This window comes from Nerophis ophidion, linkage group LG22 (genome assembly GCF_033978795.1).
Source record: "Nerophis ophidion isolate RoL-2023_Sa linkage group LG22, RoL_Noph_v1.0, whole genome shotgun sequence".
Classification (NCBI taxonomy): domain Eukaryota; kingdom Metazoa; phylum Chordata; class Actinopteri; order Syngnathiformes; family Syngnathidae; genus Nerophis; species Nerophis ophidion.
In genome coordinates, this window is record NC_084632.1 from 7,838,059 (window position 1) to 7,853,855 (window position 15,797).

General features: G+C 39.6%; 1 protein-coding gene across 1 annotated transcript in view; it reads left to right on the forward strand.

Annotated features, from left to right (window-relative positions):
* The window catches only part of haus5 (HAUS augmin-like complex, subunit 5), a 37,993-nt gene extending 25,866 nt beyond the window's left edge, over window positions 1-12,127 (forward strand). Inside the window, exons 16-19 of the mRNA XM_061883172.1 lie at window positions 2,451-2,547; window positions 2,758-2,896; window positions 8,632-8,764; window positions 11,892-12,127. Coding sequence (XP_061739156.1) covers window positions 2,451-2,547; window positions 2,758-2,896; window positions 8,632-8,764; window positions 11,892-11,991 — 469 coding nt within the window. The 3' untranslated portion in view covers window positions 11,992-12,127. The remainder of the gene's footprint in view (window positions 1-2,450; window positions 2,548-2,757; window positions 2,897-8,631; window positions 8,765-11,891) is intronic.
* Window positions 12,128-15,797: the final 3,670 nt, after the last annotated feature.

Below are 15,797 nucleotides of genomic sequence, written 5' to 3' on the forward strand. Positions count from 1 at the left end.
GCCTGAAGTATACGCCTGCAGTTAAAAGTCCTGCGTAAGAACGTCTACTCCATGGGTGTCAAACTCTGGCCCGTGGGCCAAATTTGGCCCGCCGTGTAATTTCATTTGGCCCTTGAGGTAATATCAAATTAAGATTAGAGCTGGCCCGCCGGTATTATACAGGGGCGGTGCCGCTGTAACAACGCATTTGCTAACCCTCCCGAATTTCACTGCCCCTCCCGTAAATCGCAACAATTCTTTCGAATTTCTCCTGATTTCCACTCGGACAACAATATTGGGGGTGTGCCTCGAAGGCACGGCCTCTGGCGTCCTCTACAACCTGTTGTCACGTCCGCTTTTCCGCCATAGAAACAACGTGCCGGCCCAGTCACATAATATCTGCGGCTTTAACACACACGAATGAATGCATGCTTACTTGGTCAACAGCCATACAGGTCACACTGAGGGTGGCCGTATAAACGACTTTAACACTTACAAATATATGCGCCACACCAAACAAGAATGACAAACACGTTTCGGGAGAACATCCGCACCTTAACACACGTAATACCCAGAACCCCTTGCAGTTCTAACTCTTCCGGACGCTACAATATACACCCCTGCTACCACCAAACCCGGCCCGCCCCCCAATTTTTATTTACATTTTTTTTGATATGCCATTAATATTTTTAAATTATTATTGATAGGGTGATTGGCAACACAAAATTGGCCTTAGTGTGTGAATGTGAGTGTGAATGTTGTCTCTCTATCTCTGTTGGCCCTGTGATGAGGTTGTGACTTGTCCATGGTCTACGCTGCCTTCCGCCTGAATGCAGCTGAGATAAGCTCCAGCGACCCCAGAAGGGACAAGCGGTAGAAAATGGATGGATGGATGGATAATTTTAAACTCGACTTTGCATGTCACAATAAAGTTATATAAGCCTTACTTGTTCAATATTCAATGCAAAACTTGTTTGGATCCCCATTAAAAGGTTAATTTGTTCAACCTTGGCCCACGGCTTTGTTACGTTTTAAATTTTGACCCACTCTGTATTTGAGTTTGACACCCCTGGTCTACTCGAATTATTACGATATAGTCATTTTCTATGTCGCACAGAGACAAACCCGCGATATATCGTATATCGATATATTGCCCAGCCCTACTTCAACACCAACAAAGCAACTGTGCTTTGTAGAAAACACTCCAATGTAAAGTAAGGCTTCACTCTTTCAAAATGGGCTAGCTTGATGCTAATTTACATTGGATTTGCTTTACACAGGATACTCGCGATTGTACATGGCGATTTCAACACCTCCAAATTTAGTAATCAAACCCGCAACTAGCTTGAATGTCAGATTCAAACAGCTGGTGTGCAAAAAGCTTAATACTTACAGTATCAACACTTTGTACTGCGCAACACAACGCATTTTGATCTGGGAAAAAGATATATTTCTACTTCTACAACATAGCTTACACAGTACTGCCATCTAATTTCTAGGAAGTGCACCTGCATTGCAAATGAGACTCTGGTGAAAACATAACCAGCTAATTTTGAAATGTTCTATTACAAATTTTGCCCCAAGTGGAGGAGTTCAAGTACCTCGGAGTCTTGTTAAGGAGTGAGGGAACAGTGGATGGTGAGATCGACAGGCGGATCGGTGCGGCGTCTACAGTAATGCGGACGCTGTATCGATCCGTTGTGGTGAAGAAGGAGTTGAGCCGGAAGGCAAAGCTCTCAATTTATCGGTCGATCTACGTTCCCATCCTCACCTATGATCGTGAGCTTTGGGTTATGACCGAAAGGACAAGATCACGGGTTCAAGCGGCAAAAATTAGTTTCCTCCGCCGAGTGGCGGGACTCTCGGTGAGAAGCACTGTCATCCGGGAGGAACTCCGAATAAAGCCGCTGCTCCTCCACATAGAGAGGAGCAAGATGAGGTGGTTCGGGCACCCGAACGCCTCTCAAGGGAGGTGATTAGGGCACGTCCGACCAGGAGGCTATGGGGAAGACCCAGGACACGTTTGGAAGACTATGTCTCCCGGCTGGCCTGGGAAAGCCTCGGGATCCCCCGGGTGGAGCTGGACGAAGTGGCTGGGGAGAGGGAAGTCTGGGCTTCCCTGCTTAGGCTGCTACCCCCGCGACTCCACCTCAGATAAGACGAAGAAATTGGATGGATGGATTAAAATACTTTATGTTATTATTAAACCATCAACTTTGATTAACACACACAAAAGTACGAAAAATCAGTACTGTCGAGTACCGATATGAATAAGTTGGTACTGTATTGGTTCAAAGGTGAATGGTACCCATCCCTAATCACTCATGAACACTTCTGTTCACACTTTGTGTTTTGGTATGCTGCGAGGAAGGCTTTTTTTTTACTGGCTTGGGCTGCATCATTATCTCACTGAGACGTTGTAAACAATGACTGTTATTGACAGAAAAAAACAGTCAAGCTTGTCTTCTCAGAACGCAAAGAATCCCAGCATCGCGGCTGTCCATCCATCGCCTGCAGTCTCCGACCTTCAGCAAGCTGTGTGGAAACATGGCGTTCCCTCTCTACAGGGTGAGCGCGTAACACTACCATCTGTGGTGATCAAACGATTTATTCTCGCACGCTGCCACACAGCGCTCTGTGAGTTTGAGACATGAGTCAGCAACCTGACTCAAAAAGCCCTCCTGACTAGTTTGTTCCGATTCTTGAATGTAATCATATTTGTTGACTTTGGTTCATCCGTGACAATTAATGCTACTTGCACTGATTTGCCCCCCTAAGGCTCCAGAGGAGTTGTGCTCCAAAGCGCGCAGGGACCAGCTGGAGTTGCGTTTTCTCCGTCAACTACTCCAACTTCACTCTGCCACTTTGCGGAAATCAGCGAAGGGGGCGGAACTATTGCTTGCATCCGATCATAAAGGTAATTGAAATCAGACTACCCCGTATTTTCCGGACCATAGGGCGCACCGTATAATAAGGCGCACTGCTGATGAGGGGTCTATTCAGGTCTATTTTCATACATAAGGCGTACCAGATCATAAGGTGCATTAAAGGGGTCATATTAGTATATTTTTCTAATTGTAAAAGACTTCCTTGTGGTCTACATCAGTGGTTCTCAAATGGGGGTACGCGTACCCCTGGGGGTACTTGAAGGTATGCCGAGGGGTACGTGAGATATTTAAAAAAATACTCTAACAATAGCAACAATTCAAAAATCCTTTATAAATATATTTATTGAATAATACTTCAACAAAATATGAATGTAAGTTTATAAACTGTGAAAAGAAATGCAACAATTCAGTGTTGACAGATCGATTTTTGGTGGACATGTTCCATAAATATTGATGTTAAAGATTTCGTTTTTTGTGAAGAAATGTTTAGAATTAAGTTCATGAATCCAGATGGATCTCTATTACAATCCCCAAATAGGGCACTTTAAGTTGATGATTACTTATATGTGTAGAAATCTTTATTTACAATAAATCAGAAACTGATGACATAGTGTTGTATTTTACTTCATCTCTTTTTTTTCCAACCAAAAATGCTTTTCTCTGATTAGGGGGTACTTGAATTAAAAAATTGTTCACAGGGGGTACATCACTGAAAAAAGGTTGAGAACCACTGGTCTACATAATATGTGATGGTGGTTCTTTGCTCAAAATGTTGCTTACATGATGCTTTACACATCATCTTCAAGTCGCTTTCTGGCAGTCACTTCAGGATGCACTGTTTTGTGGGCGCTCTTATTTACGTGCCTCCACTTGGACAGCATCTTCTCCCCGTCATCTTTGTTGTAGCGGTGTAGCGTGCAAGGACGAGAGTGGAAGAAGTGTCAAAAGATGGCGCTAACTGTTTTAATGACAGTCAGACTTTATTTCAATCAATAACGGAGCAGCATCTCCTCATCCGTGGCTCACTAGTGCAACAACAACGCCTGAAATGTATTCCGTGTAAAAACGTTCTACTGGAACTCTCTAATAACTATAAAGTTCCTTTGGTGAATAATGTCAACTCACTACACCGTTATGTTTTAGTGCTTTCATGGCAAGTTTACTAACAGATATAAGTAAGAACTTTACGCTTCTTTATAGAAAAAATGCCCCTTAACAAGAAGATAGAGAAAAATAAAAAGTTTATCGACTACGTTGTCAGCACGGACTACAATAGCGGACATGCGCAAATGTTCAGGATTTATGCAGATCTCAAAAACAGAGCAGTAGGTACCAGAAGGTAATAAAAGTTGGTTTTGCATAATATTGCAAAACAAAACGCCAGGTATTGTGTCCACTAATGGGTGCCATTTTGCGCGGTCATTATACACACACCATAATAATGCTCGTACCTCTGACTACGGTAGCCATAATGCGCTGGCAATCCATCAAGCGGTGCTACTTCAAAGTCGTACTAAAATATTTTGAATGATTTCTGAGCACCGTGTGTAATGGTTTTTATTTTCAATGGATCTTTTAAAGTTTTGATGTTTATTAGTGTCATATTGCAGTGTACACATATCTCTTATGTGTGTCTACCATCTACTGCAGCGGTTCTCAACCTTTTTTCATTAATGTACCCCCTGTGAACATTTTTTAAATTCAAGTACCCACCAATCAGAGCAAAGCATTCTTGGTTGAAAAAAAGAGATAAAGAAGTAAATTACAGCATGTCATCAGTTTCTGATTTTAATATATTGTATAACAGTGCAAAATATTGCTCATTTGTACTGGTCTTTCTTGAACTATTTGGAAAGAAAGATATAAAAATAACTAAAAATTTGTTGAAAAATAAACAAGTGATTCAATTATAAATAAAGATTTCTACACATAGAAGTAATCATCAACTTAAAGTGCCCTCTTCGGGGATTGTAATAGAGATCCATCTGGATTCATCAACTTAATTCTAAACATTTCTTCACAAAAAAATTAATCTTTAACATCAATATTTATGGAACATGTCCACAAAAAAATCTAGCTGCCAACACTGAATATTGCATTGCTGTATTTCTTTTCTGGATTCATCAACTAAATTCTAAACATTTCTTCACAAAAAAATAAATCTTTAACATCAATATTAATGGAACATGTCCACAAAAAAATCCATTTGTCAACACTGAATATTGCATTGCTGCATTTCTTTCCACAGTTTATGAACTTCCATTGATATTTTGTTGAAGTATTACTCAATAATTATGTTTATTAAGGATTTTTGAATTGTTGCTATTTTTACAATATTTAAAAAAAAATCTCACGTACCCCTTGGCATACCTTCAAGTACCCCCATTTGAGAACCACTGATCTACTGGTCACACTTATCATAACACCATGTACCAAATAAAATTGTTTCAAAGTCGGTAAGCACAACCAGAATTATTCCGTACATTAGGCACACCGAGTTATAAGGCGCACTGTCGAGTTTTGAGGAAATGAAAGGATTTTAAGTGCGCCTTATAGTCCGAAAAAGATTGTACAGTTTTTGTGATGTACTGTATCTGTGTAATACATATTCATTTTCAGCAACAAACGGCGCCTTTAAGAATTCCCAATTATCCACCAAAAATCTGCGATTTTCCATCAAACTTCATATTGACTAAGTAGATATGATGCTCCCACAGCTCCCACACTTGGGAAAAAAACAACTTAGGAAAGGACATGCAAACTGCAGAATGAAGGTGAAACACCAAAAATTAGAAAATCCTGCAAAGGTTCGTTTATTCAATCAGTTTGATTTACAAGATGAAATTATTATATGACACAGGCTCATACCATGCAACTCAAGATGGACCAATATGCTTTTTATAATTTATGTTTAATACATAAGCCTCCTGTTTGTCATCCATTTCTGTCACATTATTTGATTGAATCATGGAACATGAAACTTGCGGCTCTGTTAATAAGCCCACACTTTTGAGTGTTGCAGACGTAAAGTTGTCCAACGACTCCATCGCTGCAGTCGCGAGGATGCCAGGAAAGAGAGTTTAAAAAAAATTGATTTCACGGCAAAAAATGGAAGGTACATGTAAGCAGAGGAGACCTATTGCAGGGGGAAGAGAAAGGGGCGTGGCCACGTGAGCGCCATAGTGAAAGCAGACCAAAAAGATTTCTCACAAGAGCTCGAAGAAATGCCCCGTCAGATATCAAAACATTTGGGGGAAATTATCGACAATGAGAGTAATTTGTTTTCTTAAATGGTTTAAAAAAACATTTAAGAACCATTTTGTCTGTTGATGTAGTTCTGTTGTAGTTGTAAAAAAAAAAAAAAGAAGAATCCGATATTTGTCCAACTTCAGTAAAAAAAAAAGGCAGATATCGGTGCCGATAATTGGTTACTCTAATTTCAAGCCTTCTTTTGATATCATTTTGAAGCTTTGGGCTTGGAGTTTATGAAAACCTTGAATTAAAAATCTCAAGTTTTTGAAAACTTACTTTTGCATGTAATGAGTTTATGTCATATAGTTTCACATTTAAAGTGAATTGCGGACACGAATGAACTTTTGCACAATAATTCTTTTTTTTGTTTGTTTCACCTGTATGTTTACCCTGTCAGGGACATATTCAAATTAGATTGTAATAGAGTGATTTAGAAATGTACATTTTTAGAAATAAATGTCCTTTTCTCAACAAAACATATAAGCTAAATGGAAAGTATTCAGATCATAACGATAGAAGTAGGTAATACTACTTGTTTCTCAATTAAATGCACAAACAATCGCTCAAAATCCTTGACCGAAAACCACAACACCACCATCACAGTTTAGTTCTCCAAAAATATAGATTGTTAAACTTAGCTAACATTCAAAGATTAGCATCAATACGAATGGCCCATCGAATCCTAAATAAGACTGCACCAGCGCCACTTAAGCACTTTGTCCAGTTTACATCTGCTGTGACAACTAGAAACACACGAGCCTCCACCAGGGGGCAGTGTAGCGTACCCAGATGTAAAACATCTTTTGCACAATCAGCCTTTTCATATAAAGCCATAAAGGAATGGAACGACCTCACAACAAACCTGAAAAGTCTAACAGATGACTCCTCATTCACAATTGAAGTTAAAAAGTGGCTTTGGAGCAATCAAAGCTGCTCACGCGGTCACTAAGGTGGGCACTATGTTTGACAGATCAACTTAATGTGTATTATATTTATCCATGACAGCATTTGTGTTGTAAATTGTGAGGTGTGTCTGTTAAAATCATAGTTGTTTTTACACATGATGACAGATGTGAACAAGATGTGATAATGTAAATGGGGTATGGTTCTATTGTATATTAAGTATGTGTCCATAAAAGGGCATCATATGACTTTTCTTGATTTCATTACATGCTATGGTATGAATTTATTGCATGATTTTTGTATACCTTTAATTTAGGTAGTTAGGGACTGCAGATGGAAATGAGCTATTAAGCTACAGAACCTATCCGTCTTTGAGCTTAATGTTTTCGTGCATTGTCCCTTCAAATAAAGACTACATATGATACAGTAGCACTTAGTTTTCTGAATAAAATCTAAAAAAAAACCCATACATATCTGGTCAAACTTTTAAACAGTACTCCTTGTCTCTCGTTTGTTTACAAAGGAACTACACAAAAAGCTTGACTAAATTGAGAAAGTAGTTTATTGTCATCAAACATCAACATAATAACCTTGTAAATGCAATTTATATCAAGGAGATTATGTAAAAAAACAAACAAATCCGTTATCATTTTCTCATATAGAAGGAAATGACCAGTTAGAGACTGGTTTTGTTCCAGTCTACCTGCATGCGCCCACTGATTGAAGTTCGACGTGTCCACCCTGTCTTGGGATGCGTGCTGCACAGGGTGGATATTTCTTTGCAATTAAGGAGGCTATGATGGACTTTGAGTTCGCAACATAATTCAGTTAGCAAGTGGATTGCCATATGTTTAACAAGTATATTTTATATATCCTGAAAATCTTTTACAATAATGGATTCACAAAGTAGGAGGTAGGAGGCCACGGGGAAGACCCAGGACACGTTGGGAAGACTATGTCTCCCGTCTGGCCTGGGAACGCCTCGGGATCCCCCGGGAAGAGCTAGACGAAGTGGCTGGGGAGAGGGAAGTTTGGGTTTCCCTGCTTAGGCTGTTGCCCCCGCGACCCGACCTCGGATAAGCGGAAGATGATGGATGGATGGATGGATTCACAAAGACAGAGTGGACATGTCAAGCCTGACAACATCCAACTGCACACATGATAAAAATGACAAAATATGACTTCTAGCCACTGTTTCAGCCTCCAATGGCAACACCAAAAATGCTGATAATGTCATAAAAAAACACGAGAGGATTTCTTAAATATCCCATCATACCAGGGTGGACATCAGATCCAGGGATACATGCAAAATGTTTATGTACTAAGAACAAAAGGTCAAAATGACTCATTTTATCATAGAAGTGGTGGTGGAAAATAAAAGGGATTTTATACCATTGAACCACTTTTACAAACATGCCAAAGTCACACATATCATAAGAAATTTTTTTTAATAGAATTTAAGGAAACCAAGTTTAACATGTCTGACTATTTATGATGAAACCTCAGCGTTGTATTATTCTGCTGCATGTTGATGAGGAAAATCACTGAGTGATTCTGAAGAGGACACCTTTTGCTTATTTTGACCCCGTTATGTTTTTATGTTTTCAAGCCTTGCTCTCCAGAGTTAAAGAGGAAGATGCAAAGTTGCTGCAATCTCTGGTCCCGAGAGTTCGAGCCCTCACCCACAGATGTGCACAAGGTGTTACTTACGGAGAACAAGGCAAAAGGGCCTTATCTTACTGGTGAGACACAATCTACGGAATACTCTCCTGTGAAATGCAACATTCATTTAGGCAGTTCACTGCGAATGAACGTAAATCAAAGATGACTATTTGTCTATAACTTTGGTTTAACTACAAAAGGCAGCTACATACAGATTATGTTGTCTTATTGTGTCTCTCTTATGGGTGTAACAGTAGATGTAAATGTATTTTTCGGTACATTAGCATATTGCTTTCCCATACGATACACATTAAATATGAGGGACAGGAAGTGTACATTTGGCGTTGCAATAGAGTATAATTAAACCTTGATTTACGGACCCCTCTATTTGCGTAACCATGTCTCCGTGTCTGAACTGAACTGAATTATATTTATATAGCGCTTTTCTCTAGTGACTCAAAGCGCTTTACATAGTGAAACCCAATATCTAAGTTACATTTAAACCAGTGTGGGCGGCACTGGGAGCAGGTGGGTAAAGTGTCTTGCCCAAGGACACAACGGCAGTGACTAGGATGGCGGAAGCGGGAATCAAACCTGCAACCCTCAAGTTGCTGGCACGGCCACTCTACCAACCGAGCTATACCGTCTGAGGACATCCTTGATTTGTTTTGTGTTCCAAATGCAGACAAAGCAGGGCACAGCATTTTTGGGGAGGCATAGCCCTCCGCATCACTCACTGCACATTGCAGTACGCTACTTGTCCGTTCTCACTGCTTCAGCCTGTGTGCCTTTTTCTCACTTTTGCTAACTCAGTGAGTCCCACAAACAGACCAGCGTGAGAAAAGTAGGGAATCGTTATGGGGTTAAATTAGACTATTTACGCAGAGTACTTTATTGGCGCTCACAAGTGTAGAACAATTGACGAAGCGGTCTTCATACCTTAGCAAGTTTTAATTGTGATGAGACTGGACTTGGCGCAGCACAGTGGAAGAGGGGTTAGTGTGTCTGCCTCACAATATGAAGGTTTTGAGTAGTCCTGGGTTCAATCTCGGGTTCAGGATCTTTCTGTGTGGAGTTTGCATGTTCTCCCCGTGACTGCGTAGGTTCCCTCGGAGGGTATCCGCGGATCCTTAAAAAGTCTTAAAAAGTGTTAAATCCATGTGTCTAAAATTAATGCCTTAAAAAGTATTACATTTATTAAAAATTCCTAAGATGGTCTTAAATTCAGTACTCAATAGTCTTAAATTGTCGGGCCAGTTTTTTTTTGTTTTTTTTTCGAGGCACGTCTTTGAGTAAAAGTTACGGCACGTCTTTGAGTAAAAGTGAATGATTTCAGTGTCAGTCGCGCGCATAGTCGGGTCGCGCACAGACTCCTTCCTCGCGTCCCGCCTTTCAGTCAGCATGGGGAAATGCAAGTTTTGCGAGCGTTGGCTGGAGGACAGCCGTTTTAAAAGCTGGCTTAAGCCTGTTGCCAATCCCGAGGAGGCCAGGTGCATACTTTGTAAGAGGGATTTCAAACTTGGCACCATGGGAATTAGAGCGGTCGAATCGCACATGCAGTGCGGTAAGCATAAAATCGCGGCAGAGAGCCAAAAACAAACACCGGGCATCTCTCAGTTCTGCATGGGTCCAACCCCCCCCCAGGTAGCAACAACTGCCGCTAGCAGCACTGACCTGACACTAATCTTCGGCGGGACAGCAACATTAAAATCCGAGGTGTTATGGATCTTGCACACTGTGGTGAAACATCAATCCTACACCTCAAATGACGGGATTGGCGCTCATTTTCGTGTGATGTTTCTTGATTCTCAGGTTGCTAATACATTTTCCTGCGGAAAGGATAAAACAGCATATATTACGAGACACGGATTAGCACCTCACATCCAAAACCTGCTCTTCGACCAAGTCAACGGGTCTCGGTATGTGTTAATGTTCGATAAAACACTGAATCACAGCACGAAGAAGAAACAACTGGATGTCCATGTTTTGTTGTTGTTACAATACTGTTTTGCACTATTACTGCACTATTATTGACCAAATGTACTTTATTTTTACCCTCACCTCGGTTATTATGTTTTTACTGGCCTTGGTGTTGGTTTGTTTGTTTTGGATGTCAAAGTTTTTGGATCTCTCAAGATTTTTGATAAGCTGTTTGGCAGAGTGGTGCTTATCAGTTTGTTTATTAATAAACATACAAAAAGTAAACTTGACTGATTGTCATTGAGGTTGTAGTACAGTGGGATCCCCAACCATCACTTATATTTAGAGATTTTTTTATTATTTTTTTTCGGTCTTAAATTTCATTCAAGGTGGCATTAAAAAGGTCTTAAAAAGTCTTAAATTTGACTTGCTGAAACCTGCAGATACCCTGCCTCCAAAGACATGCACCTGGGGATAGGTTGATTGGCAACACTAAATTGGCCCTAGTGTGTGAATGTGTTCTGTCTATCAGTGTTGGCCCTGCGATTAGGTGGCGACTTGTCCAGGGTGTACACCGCCTTCTGCCCGATTGTAGCTGAGATAGGCACCAGCTCCCCCCGTGGCCCCAAAGGGAATAAGCGGTAGAAAATGGATGGATGGAGACCAGACTTTTCTGGGGAAAAAATGCCAGAGCAGACTCATTTCACAGACTCCTCCAACCTTTGGCTAACGTAGTCAAGGCTAGTGATTGTGTGAGGGAGAAGCCACAGGTGTTTGTTTTTATATTATTCATTTAACAGTGTTAACTCAATGTTTATATGTTGCATTTTGTTCCCTTACCGTACCCAAAAAGAGCCGAACCGTGTCCAGGGTACAAAACGAACCGTCAAAACAAACCGGGTTAAAAAAATATATATATTGAATCCGTAATAGAGTGAAACTTCGTATCATTGACCATTATATTGGAAAGTTGTGTAATTTCAGATTGGGGCGGCATAGCTCGGTTGGTAGAGCGGCCGTGCCAGCAACTTGAGGGTTGCTGGTTCAATTCCCGCTTCCGTCTTCCTAGTCACTGCCGTTGTGTCCTTGGGCAAGACACTTTACCCACCTGCTCCCAGTGCCATTCACACTGCTTCAAATGTAACTTAGATATTGGGTTTCACTATGTAAAGCGCTTTGAGTCACTAGAGAAAAGCGCTAAATAAATATAATTCACTTCACTTCATTGGTGTGATGTCATATGTTTACTTGTCACAGGGGAAAATGTGTGTGTGTGTGTTCATTCAGGTGGGATCAACCAGCACAACATGTCCTCTCTGAAGTCCGCCATGGAGGAATGACTTTTCAACAGTGGCTCCAGAGGTGGAAACTGGCTGCCAAAGTCTAAGTAAAGGAGATTACTTTTAGCATTTTAATGTAACAAAACTGTCAAGAAAACAGTCCAAATTCTCGCAGGTTATTTCCTCATCACGAATTGTTTCTGTTTTACCGTCTTCTGTTTACTAATAAATATAGTCCAGTGATCTGTCCTTGTCCTTCCAGGAATGAGCTCACTGGGACTCGGTCCTCCACAGTCTTCTTTGAAAGCACAGACACGGCTTATAGGCTCCAGCGACCCCAAAAGGGACTAGTGGTAGAAAATGGATGGATGGATTATTAGGTTTTTCATGAAGTAATCACTCCTTTGTAGCAATTCAGGGGGTGGAGCTTTGGGGTGGACAGGCCTATACATAAATCGATCACGTCGATACCAAAGACGGTATCGGTTGACACGTTGCTAATTTTTTGTTCCACAAATGTTGTTTTTTCTCCTGTTATAAAATTAATACATTTTGGCAAGATAAAAAACTGATAAATATTGTTAAGATAATGGCCACAGGATGGCTTTGGGGGCATAAAATCAAAGGAAATGAAAAACTAGTAGTTTGTTTTCTGTAATTATTTAGCAATATTGATTTATTTTGCTCAAATAATTGCATGTAATAAAATGGGACTTGTTTAATAGTTGTATCGTGTTCCCATAAATGCACGATACGAAACGTGTTTATCTACAAACCCCGTTTCCATATGAGTTGGGAAATTGTGTTAGATGTAAATATAAACGCAATACAATGATTTGCAAATCCTTTTCAACCCATATTCAGTTGAATGCACTACAAAGACAACATATTTGATGTTCAAACTCATAAACTTTATTTTTTCTTTGAAAATAATAATTAACTTAGAATTTAATGGCTGCAACACGTGCCAAAGTAGTTGGGAAAGGGCATGTTCACCACTGTGTTACATCACCTTTTCTTTTAACAACAATCAATAAACGTTTGGGAACTGAGGAAACTATTTGTCGAAGCTTTGAAAGTGGAATTCTTTCCCATTCTTGTTTTATGTATAGCTTCAGTAGCTGTCGTATTTTGCGCTTCATAATGCGCCACACATTTTTGATGGGAGACAGGTCTGGACTGCAGGCAGGCCAGGAAAGTACCCACACTCTTTTTTTACGAATCCACGCTGTTGTAACACGTGCTGAATGTGGCTTGGCATTGTCTTGCTGAAATAAGCAGGGGCGTCCTTGAAAAAACGGCGCTTAGACTGCAGCATATGTTGTTCCAAAACCTGTATGTACTTTTCAGCATTAATGGTGCCTTCACAGATGTGTAAGCTACCCACGCCTTGGGCACTAATGCACCCCCATACCATCACAGATGCTGGCTTTTGAACTTTGCTTTGATAACAGTCCGGATGGTTCGCTTCCCCTTTGGTCCGGATGACACAATGTCGAATATTTCCAAAAATAACTTGAAATGTGGACTCGTCAGACCACAGAACACTCTCCCACTTTACATCAGTCCATCTCGGATGATCTCGTGCCCAAAGAAGCTGGCGGCGTTTTTGGATGTTGTTGATAAGTGGCTTTCGCTTTGCATAGTTGAGCTTTAACTTGCACTTACAGATGTAGCGACCAACTGTATTTAATGACAGTGGTTTTCTGAAGTGTTCCTGAGCCCATGTGGCGATATCCTTTAGAGATTGATGTCGGTTTTTGATACAGTGCCGTCTGAGGGATCAAAGGTCACGGTCATTCAATGTTGGTTTCCGGCCATGCCGCTTACGTGGAGTGATTTCTCCAGATTCTCTGAACCTTTTGATGATATTATGGACCGTAGATGTTGAAATCCCTAAATTTCTTGCGATTGCACTTTGAGAAACGTTCTTCTTATACTGTTTGACTATTTGCTCACGCAGAAGTGGACAAAGGGGTGTACCTCGCCCCATCCTTTCTTGTGAAAGACTGAGCAATTTTTGGGGAGCTGTTTTTATACCCAATCATGGCACCCACCTGTTCCCAATTAGCCTGCACACCTGTGGGATGTTCCAAATAAGTGTTTGATGAGCATTCCTCAACTTTATCTGTATTTATTGCCACTTTTCGCAACTTCTTTGTCACGTGTTGCTGGCATCAAATTCTAAAGTTAATGTTTATTTACAAAAAAAAAAAATGTTTATCAGTTTGAACATCAAATATGTTGTCTTTGTAGCATATTCAACTGAATATGGGTTGAAAAGGATTTGCAAATCATTGTATTCCGTTTATATTTACATCTAACACAATTTCCCAACTCATATGGAAACGGGGTTTGTAAAAACACTTGTGCTGTGATTCATTCTGATCTTAATCGTGATCAACAAATGATAAGAAAACTCATTTAACGATCTCTAAAACCAAGTAAAAAGTGTCTGTATCGGCAATATTGACCGACAGCACAGGTGTCCAAAGTGCGGCCCACGGAGCATTGGAATTAAAATGCTGCATTCAACTTTCCATTTTGACAGAAAAAAGACATGTACTGCATGCAATTTCGTATCTTTATAACTTTATCTAATATTTCAGCTCATATTATATTGTCATTTATTCTAAAAGGTTTGTTGTTAAAATAAAAGTAAATGCTTAAATTGCCAATGAGTTATCTATAAAATTGTGCATTGTAAAAATGTTAGTAAAAAAAACTGGTGATTTTATCCATTTAGAGTAATATTCCATAAACACAACAACCGTAGAATTTTTAGGAAGTTTTTTAAATTCTGTAAAAATATTACGGCAACAATTTTGCAACTGAGTTGTCCGTGTTGTGTTGTTTTACTGTAAAATCGACAGAAATTTTTTTTTACGTTACAATATGTCTACTTAATAATTGTGTAAAAATAACTTAAGGCAATTTATAATCTTATGTCATTCACCGTGTGTAATACAAAAAGCAAACTTGATCCTGCTATTCAAGATTGGACAACGATTCTTTTCAAAATAAGAGAAAAAAAATCCTATTTAAAACGTGTGTATGCACGTGCAACACTTTAGACCAGGGGTCGGGAACTTTTTTGGCTGAGAGAGCCATACAAGCCAAATATTTTAAAAAGTATTTCCGTGAGAGCCATACAACTTTTTTTTTTTTTTTTTAAACAGTGAATACAACTATATGCGTGCATTTTTAAGAAAAAACAACATTTTTAGAGTATAATAAGTCTCTTATTCTTTGTAATAACATTGTTATTCTGAGGCTAGCCAAAAATAAATAAAATACTTCTTACCATTAATGGGACTTCTTGAACAGGTGCGGTAGAAACCGGATGGATGGATGAAAATGCATGAGAATGTTTTATATTTTGAACGTTATTTTTGATACTGTGATTACCAGTGGATTTATTCATTACTTATCGTGTTAAGCAATGCCAGCTAAAATGTATCTTAGAGCCAGCTGCAGTCATCAAAAGAGCCACATCTGGCTCTAGAGCCATAGGTTCCTTACCCCTGATTTAGCCCTTTAGCACGTCACTATGTGGAATTAAATGATGGAACAAGTAAAGCAATGTAGTTAAAGAATGTACTGTTATCCAGTTTAACAGGCTATTTAAAAAGTGTTTAGGAAGAACAAGGAAGAGGAAATATGATAAACATATTGAACTTATTGAAAATAAAATATCATTCATCTCATTGAGTGAAGTACTTACATCCTTGATGTAAATTATGTTGTAAATTGAGTACAAGAAATAAATATATGTGTTAGTAATTGCTGTGAAATGGAAAAGTGGTAAGATTAGATAAGCTTTGCTTCTACATACTCCTTTTTTGGGCTTGCTGTAAAGAGAAATGGAAAGTATGTAAAGTATCATGTATCAAAATGTAAACATCAGGGTGTC